Below are 8,696 nucleotides of genomic sequence, written 5' to 3'. Positions count from 1 at the left end.
TTCAGTTTTAGTGAGTTTAATTATTAGTTTCTCTTCTTTTACCTCTTAGTGGTTAGAAGCGACCGGTAATAGTTTTAGGTGACATAATAAACTCGCTTTATCATGGCACTATAATTGAACCTGACTCCCTTATTTATTTCTGACTTGTGGTTAAGGTAAATTTGATGCTTTGGTTCAATAAGTCGTAAACAAAACCATGGCTTAATATCTTTTGCTCAAATACTTAGAGCCATAGAGAACATTTAAACGATAACCAAAACACATTATATTTTTTATGGCATGAGATTATATAAGGATCTATTGTAAGCCCTATTCGTCGGTTGTGGTGTCATTAATTTGCGTGAAAAAAATAAATCATGTTTACCCCTTAGATCTCCAGAAAATGCCACGAGAAGGCCTAAAGCTGACTTTTGGAGGCGATCGTCGGCGGATCTGGTAGCAGGATAACCAATCGAGGCCGGTGCGGCGATGGTGTCGACCTCGAGGTGGATTTTATGCCCTGCCCTCGCTTCCGTGGTGACGCGTGCTCCGGCATCGACATGGGGGCATGCAGCTTTTGTAGGAGCGTGGTGACTCCGGATTTGCAGGCTCTCGTCGTTGTTCAACAAGCCGACGCAAGTGGCGGCGCAGTTCCAATCTAGCTTATCTCCAGCGTGCTAGTCCTTAAGACAGAGGATGGTGACTTTCTGACGTCTTTAATCAGTGCGCACAACCAAGGGTCTCGCTAGCTCCGGCAAGGAGCAGCGGTGACGGCGTGCCCTCATCCCGCGTTGGTGGTGGGGCTAGATTGGTTCCCCTGGGTGCTATTTGTAATTTTCTATTTTCCTAGGGCATTGTACCACTGCTTCTTTTCAATGTAATCTGGGACCCTTCTTGCAAAAAAATAAAATAAAATACAACGAGTTCACGCGTGGCGGACTGTCTGCAAGCCTTGTGAAATAAATCCAAACCGGTCATAAGATAGTTTGTACCCAGTTCTACCCATCCTTTCATTTGGTCCAGGAGGGAAATGTAATAAAAAGTGGAGATTTTTTTTTTGAATTCTAATGTATTTATAGGGAAATGTAATAATACTTTCATTTAGTCCAGATTATTTTCATTTCAGGAATTATTTGGTCCAGCTCTTTTTTTTTTGAGGCAGTTTGGTCCAGCTCATTTTCATCTCTGTTCAAGATGGGCACGTACAAGCCCAGAGAAGGCCCACAAACAACTCCAAAAGACTACTACAGAGCAGGCTGAGAGAGACACACCAGCGCCGGCCTTGTTTGCTCCAAAGAAAACAAAACCAGCAATCTTGAAGTTAGGGGTAGGCCGCCATGTTTGGTTAGGACACCCCGATAATCTCGTTTTTGTCCCTGTAAACATTTTATCAGGATAAATAAAGCTTCGCGCGATTGTCTTAAAAAAAAAAAATCAGTGCGGTTCTTGTTGTTGTAGCCACCCACCCGGGCGGGACGAAGCCGGCAGCTGGCCTCCATCCAAAACAATAAGGTGTGCATCAAGGGCGCCTCCTCGTGCATTCCACCTCGTCAATTTTACTGTGCTAGCAAGAAAAAAAAAAGTAAAAAAGCGCAGGGCGTCGGTGCTTCTTTTCTTTCTCTCTTCGTATCACGCAACCTCCCCTTTTCTCCCTTCCCTAGGCTGCCGCCGCCACTGCCCCAGTTCCTCCGGCGCCCGGCACTACAGTCCGCCGCCTCCTCCACCACCGGCTCCTCGCTGTAGTGCCAGCACCGGCCCGAACACCAGCTCCCCCACCCCTCCCTTTCTTCCCCGAGTACGGCAGCGGAAGGAGGGCCGCGACGCCGCCGCCGAGCACGGTGAGACCACTTTCGTCGGATCTGTCGATTTGCCAGACTCAGCTCAACATTGCGGCCGCTCTCCAAGGTGAGGAAGAGGAGTGCGGCGGCGAGCTCTTCGAGTCGGGGCCCTCGCTGCTCGTCTTCCTGCTCATCATCCAGGGCGGCGGCATGGACCTCTCCTGCTACGGCGAGAGGCTGCTCAGCTCCGCGCGCTTCGCGCGCTCCCTCAACCTCCCCCCTCCCCGGCCCCAACCCCTTCCTGCTCGAGGTATCGCGTTGCTCCCTCCCTCCCTGCCATCCACCCTTTGTCCTGTGTTGCATCCAGCCATCCAGTGATATTATTGGTTGCTTTTCATTGTGCCATGCGCCTGTAGGTTCCAGTTTGAGCTGCTGATGCGGCAGCCGCTGGATTTGATAAAAGGGCATGCAAGCTGCAGAAATTTGGGAAAAAAAATACATGATGAGCCTATTAAACATGATTTCTATTTCACGTGGATCCTACTTAGTACAATATCCAACAATTCAGGCAATCGGACACTGATTTCAAGCGATGGTTCATCATGTTGCATATATTTGTACAGAATATTCACTCAGTTTTTTGTTAAATAAGCTACCTTTGTAGCTTCCATCATTTGGAAGATAAGTTTTTTTAGTTTAATAAATATATGTTACTTCTGTCAGTTGTAATGGAAGATTCATGTTTTGGACTTTGGCCATAATTTGCAGAAGGAAATGGATACTGCTGTCATTCAGAAGGACTTGGGCCTTCCAGTTGGAGAAACAATATTCGGGAAAACAGTATGCTTTTCGTGTATAAGTTACTTTTATCTACTTTCCACAAGAAAAATCCCATTTGAGTAGAAACTTGTATTTACTGTGCTAGATACTGTTACTTTTATCTACTTTCCACAAGAAAAATCCCATTTGAGTATAAACTTGTATTTACTGTGCAGTGTGCTAGATACTTATCATGGGGTTCGGAGCCATTGGCATGGAAATTGCCAAGAGACTAAGACCATTTGGAGTGAAAATTCTTGCTACAAAAAGAAACTGGTCATCAAATACAGTGTCTTGTGGTAAGCTGCAGTAGTTGCAGTATCATTCCCTTATTAGATGTTGTGTTATCTTCCTCTCTCAAAATATTGCTATTGCAGATCTTGATGGGCTGGTTGACAAGAAAGGTGGTCCAGAAGATATGTACGAACTCGCTCGAGAAGCTGACATAGTTATAACTTGCATGACGTTAAACAATGAATCAGTTAATTCTTCTCTATGTTCATTTATTTAATAAAAATTCTGCCAGTAATATCTCTATTTGACTTCAGTTATGCGGTTACTAAGCTATAAATGTTTATAGGTTGGGATTGTGGATCACAAGTTCCTGTCAGCTTTGAAAAAGGTACATGTATTTTTCTCCAATATACTTGTCTGCGTCGTAGGAGATTTACATCTTATTTCTTAAATCTTCTTATGAGATTTATTTATTTTACGGAATAAATAAGCCATCATTCTTGATTCATCCTGTAAGAAGAAAATTTGTATATGAGGAAACATTAATCTTAGAATAGTGTTGGAGGATCAGATTGTGCTGGTGTATTCATTGGAATAACCATCAGAAAATGCCAAAATGATCCCAGGAGCATATGTTCTTGTTTCAAAGAACAAGCGTGCTGCTCCAAGTTTTCAAAAGGAAAAGATATCAAGAATATTCATAGACGTTCGTGGAATGTACTGTATGTACAGCTCTTTTGGTAAAGTATCTATAAAGAAATGCATACAATGTGTGGTTCTAACTATCCATGTTTATATTTAAATGTCAATAAGATCAGTATGGATGTGGAGCCATGGTTCTCTCACTAGCGACAATGTGTATTCTTGCAGTTAGAATGGAGTTGTTTTAAATACTAGACTACCTACAGGACTGAGCGCTACAGGTGCGGAGGATAGTTCTTCCGATTAATCGTCGTGTTGAGGCAAGTGCACGGCGGACCTTTTCTCCGTATACTTGACTGTGTTGTTGATGCAGGTACACACCCTCCTCTCTTCTTCCTGATATTTTCCTTCCCCTTTCTTACAGTGCCCTACTTCTAGACCATCTCATCTATGTAGTCATGAAATTTCATTTTTCTAAAATTTAATTCAGGTCTATGAAAATAAGTTGAGTAGTCTGACTAGAGGATGACAGAGGACATCGAGATTTTGATCCAGCAGCCTTGCCCCCTTTCGTCCGGTGTGCCGCCTGCAGGAGATTACGTTCTAGATCTTCAGAATTTTTAGGTACTCACTCTCCCTTGATGCTCTTTGATGGAACCTACTTTGCAGGAAAGCGTGCCAGTAGTAAGAAGTTTTAACAAGTCTGTTACTGAAAGTGCTGTAGGCACTGATGTGATCCGAGGTGACCAACCTGAGCAGCAGTTTAGTGAAGGTATACTCAGACCCGAGGATCCTAGAAAATTATAAATTATACTGTAGATGTTTGCATAGCCAGATCATTGATAGGTGCATATTATTGTGCACACAAGCAAACTTAGTTGAGTACTTCATTGATTAATTTGGACTAACTGAATGTGATCTTCCCAATCTAATATGTGTACTTCTAGCTCTAAGGACTAGCAAGAGTTAAATATTGCAGGTTGTAAATGATGGAACTCATATAACTGAATGTGAATGAAGTACCGATAGTTGCTAATTTTTGTATTTTTGGTTTGTACAACTCAGGTGTTTGATACAGTTCTCCTAAAAAGGGAGAAGTGTCTGAGGTGATTTCTTCTTTGCATGATATTACAGTGTCCTCCCGTATTTTCTGTTTTTTGTAGGCATGTTAAAATGTTGTTGTTCCTTTTGACCACACTAATGTGTCTGTCCACTCACCAGTCACCATGCCTAACAATTTTCTATTTATTTTTTTGTAGGAAATCTACTTGCTCTTTCAAGCTATGAATATTTTAGATCAGTATATTTTAAGGTTGTAAAGACTGATGTGTCGGCTAAAGATTAAAGATCATAAATTCATTATTTACCCTACCAAGTTTATTTCTCTTTGAAGATTATTCTAGAAACTATATTATAAGTCAATTGCTACTTTTTACATGTAACTTATGGTATATCCTCATATATGTCAAGACTATAAACAAGTGTCTTCGTCCTGCTCATACATCTTGTCATTATGATCAGCGTTAACCTCTCCCATTGCCTTGGGGGTGCAAAGTGAATATGTTGATATTGATGTCATTTTATTCTTGACTAGATAAGGTCTAACCTTAATCTTGAATTTTCTTGGGGAAGTGTTCCAACCAAATGTTGTGTGCACCCAATCGTACAATAATGACCAATTGGTTGTAAACTTGTAGCAAGCTGATAAGCTTTGTCCCATCGATTAGCAGGATCGGTGTTTCTCTTAGACATGTAAAGAAAGGTTACATGAGTTGAGATTAGGGATCAAACAAGACCGAAAAATGTGCTCAGTCAAGATAGGGCCGCATAGGAACGCCTCAGGAGGCCCGCCATTGGCGGGCCCCAACCACTAGTTTGAAGGAACGCACTACAAGGAATGCGCTCTACCCCTCTCCTGTGTATGTGTCTCCAAATCCAGACCTAAAGAGGAGACACATCGTGCAGTGGTTCCCGTCAGAAGAGCTCGGCAGGTACCTGGTAAGGTATGATTAGATTCCGCTCGTTTTTGGTGTAAGATATAGATATGCATACTCCAACCTAAGATTGAAAACCCCAGCTTGGGTGCAATTGTTTGATTTCTGAGATAGCAGGTTCCTTAATATATGAGGGCATATGTGGTTCTCTATGCATGGTTATTGATTAACATATACGTAAACAAAACTGTATGCTTATTTGTAGTTCTAGCAAACTACATGCCTCTTTTTTGTAATTCTTGGGTGGCTCTCTCTCTCTAATCTTGGCGCCTTTATATTTCTTAATATATTTTGCAGAGAGTTTGTCACCATGAACATCCCCGGAAAACCGCTTGTCGCCTCTGTCACCAAACACCTTGGCGACGTGTCTACCCTTCAAGGCTGGGCATACCTCCCAGATTGTCTGTTGCACTCAATCCTTGCTATGTTGTACTCCTCCCTTGACCTTGTCGCCTTTGCTGCGACCTGCATCTCTTGGCGTGTTGCCTTCTTCGCATACCCATCCAAATCTGTCTTCCGCACCTTATGCCCTCCTCTCCTCATCCAACAAAGGCTCGGCATCCAAGCTCCTACTATCAATGGTCCTCGCAATCGATATACATTTAAATTCATTGATCCATCCAACCCAAAGACCAACCGCCGCTGCCAGATTCGGGAAGAAATTTTGCTAGAGTTCCGGTATGCTGGTTCTTGCTATGGCCACCTCATCTTCTTCCACAACAAAGATTGTCTTGTTGTTGATGCGTTCAGTGGCGCAGAAGTTTCACCTCCACGTCTCCATAGTGTCACTGAGTTGTACTATTGTAGCACTCTCACTGCTCCACTTGCATCACCCAATTCACACCTCCTTGTTAGTGCTGAATCCTCCCTATTTGATTGGCAAGTTGGAAGTGACTCTTGGTCTGAACTCAAAATTTCCAATGTACGAATAAAGCAGATTGTGGAATTGAACGGTCAATTTATCGCCATGGATGACCGTATGAAGATCTACACTCTGCAGTTATCCCCAAAGCTTGTCCTGCGGGACCTACCAGTCGAGTGGTGCCACGGCAAGACCCCACGCATGTGTTTAAAACCATGGCTAGTGGTTTGCCATGATATGCTTCTGATGGGTTGTTATGATCTCAGGTTTCCATTTCAGAGATCTGCCTTCTGTACACTCCATCGCCTGGACATGTCAATCAATCCCGCAAAATGGATGGAGATGAAGAAGCGGAAAATATTCTGTAGAGCATAGGCTTTGGGACACCCCCTTATCTAGCCACTCATTTTTGCATCGCGATTCGTGCGAGTACATTTATCTTTTTTGTTTCTCCCATATAAAACAACATATGAACTTCAAACTTGGCAGCTCAACAAAACATTCTTACTAGAATGTGTACAAAAAATCTAATTTCGTATATTTATGTTTGACAAAAAAATCTGAAAGTTTTTTCTCACATTCTAGTTAGAACGTCTTGGTGTTTTGCAAAGTTTGAAGTTCATATGTTGTTTTAATTTGAAGAAACAAAAAAGAGAAAATCTGATGTACAAAGTTAGTTGTCTAGCACGGATCTCAAAGCAATGTTGAAGGGTAAGGATAAGAGGTGTCCAGAAATCTGAGCTCTAAAAATCCGCGTCCGTGAAGAAGCTGAACAATTGGGCACTCTTCGTTGCTGCTGACACGAGAGACCCACCTTTTTCTTGCATGAACCCAGAACGATGGGGAGGGAGTAGCAATTGCATGTATGACACTCAAGGCTCTCAGCCTTGGGGTGTACGCTGGTTAGGTAATCAGCCTGATCTTGCGAAGGATCCATCTACCGGTCGTGACCTTATGTTCACAAGAAATATGTTGCAGCAACTGCAGAGCCTCTGGGTCTACCCCAGCATGTTCTATTCTAACGGCCCCTACTGCTCTTCGAGCTTCTTTTCAACCCCCCCCCCCCCTCCCCCCAATTTCAATGTAGAGGCGAGAATTTTGCACCGCTGTTGAACAACATGAGTAACTTTCTGCAGTAATTCTCTTCTTCAGTTTTAATAAATCTGCTAACAAATATTTGGCGGTATGAGTGCTTCAAACTAATTAGAAGTACCCAAGCTTCTGAAATTAGTTTATCAATCAAGCTGGTTCTATAGGCTGGAAGCTTACGACTGATAATGTTTGAGTGTTTTACTACTTTCTAACGATGTGAAGAGATTGTCTCTCCATTTGAAAGCAAGTTGGCAACAGAACCAACATTGGACCATCAGGCACCGTCTTTGATTATAAATCAATTTGCTTGGATTTAGAGAACTGAATCCCCGAAGGTATCAACTTTACTTTGGATGCAATGTTTTGTACTCCCTCCGTCCCATAATATAAGAGCGATCTTGACACATTATGGGACGGAGGGAGTAATTAGAAATATTCCAAACATTAATGTTTGGCTCAACTTCTCTAAAGGTTCCTAAAAAAGAGAGAAGTTAAGTCAGTAACATGACCATTCTAAAGGTTCAGCCATCAAAGAATGGATATAAGACATAGACAAACATAACGAGCTTTCTGTATATAATATATACTACAAACTGCTGCTAAGGGTAACAAAGAAAAGGCATTTGCTGTTATCTACATGAACAGGAAAATCACCAATTTAAGTGATGCGCTTTACAAAGATCAAAATAGATGCAGAAGATAAACAATGTTTAATTAAATATTTCCATGGAGAAATAAGCCAAGTATACATAAGCTAAGCATACTTATATATTGATATATGAGATAAAACGAAACTATATATTGTTCCTAGAATAGAGTTTAGGAGATGATCGGCATTGGCAAAAGCTCAATTTATGCATTGGCCCGATACACACAAATAGTCAAAAACTCTTCAGCAGCACTAGCGTCATTCCCCTCAATGACTTCTTCACCCACCAGTTGATCTTCGAGCAGCACCTGAAGCAGCATAGCACAAAGCTAGAGTAACACTCCCCCGCCAGCAATGTTGCCCGCCATAATCCCCTTGGGCACCAAGATGGTGAAGGTGGCGGCAATAGATGCGCCCGTAACAATCACTGAAACTTGCAACCACGTGACAAGAATATCCTTTGCAAGGTGTGTAAGGGGCCTGGTTAGTTTTTTTAGGCAAAGGGGTCTGGTTAGGTGAATGGAGCCCGCTTGGGATTCTTCCTAGTGGGCTTGCAGTTCTTCCGCCATCGCACTTGCGTCAATGGCGTTTTGCCTCAGTGCTTCGACTTCTTTCCGCGTTGATGATGACATGTGTAGGTCTTTCTG

The 8,696-nt window shown here is 42.5% G+C and overlaps 1 protein-coding gene across 1 annotated transcript; it reads left to right on the top strand.

Moving 5' to 3' along the window:
• Positions 1-1,611: 1,611 nt before the first annotated feature.
• LOC123162818 (uncharacterized) lies at positions 1,612-4,869 on the top strand. The gene is made up of 7 exons (XM_044580577.1): positions 1,612-2,067; positions 2,526-2,597; positions 2,761-2,875; positions 2,954-3,057; positions 3,157-3,198; positions 3,681-3,825; positions 3,943-4,869. The coding sequence occupies exons 2-6, from the start codon at positions 2,532-2,534 to the stop codon at positions 3,705-3,707; spliced, it is 354 nt and encodes a 117-aa protein (XP_044436512.1). The 5' UTR covers positions 1,612-2,067; positions 2,526-2,531; the 3' UTR covers positions 3,708-3,825; positions 3,943-4,869.
• The last annotated feature ends 3,827 nt before the right edge of the window (positions 4,870-8,696 follow it).

Source organism: Triticum aestivum, chromosome 7B, assembly GCF_018294505.1.
Source record: "Triticum aestivum cultivar Chinese Spring chromosome 7B, IWGSC CS RefSeq v2.1, whole genome shotgun sequence".
NCBI lineage: Eukaryota > Viridiplantae > Streptophyta > Magnoliopsida > Poales > Poaceae > Triticum > Triticum aestivum.
The sequence above is the reverse complement of the archived record's forward strand: the minus strand, read 5'-3'. Positions and strand labels throughout refer to the sequence as shown.

Coding starts and splice junctions, on each gene's coding strand:
- LOC123162818 (XM_044580577.1), top strand. CDS start 2,532: ATGGATACTGCTGTCATTCAGAAGGACTTGGGCCTTCCAGTTGGAGAA. Junction 2,598..2,760: donor AAACAATATTCGGGAAAACA/GTATGCTTTTCG, acceptor GCAGTGTGCTAG/ATACTTATCATGGGGTTCGG. Junction 3,058..3,156: donor TGACGTTAAACAATGAATCA/GTTAATTCTTCT, acceptor AAATGTTTATAG/GTTGGGATTGTGGATCACAA.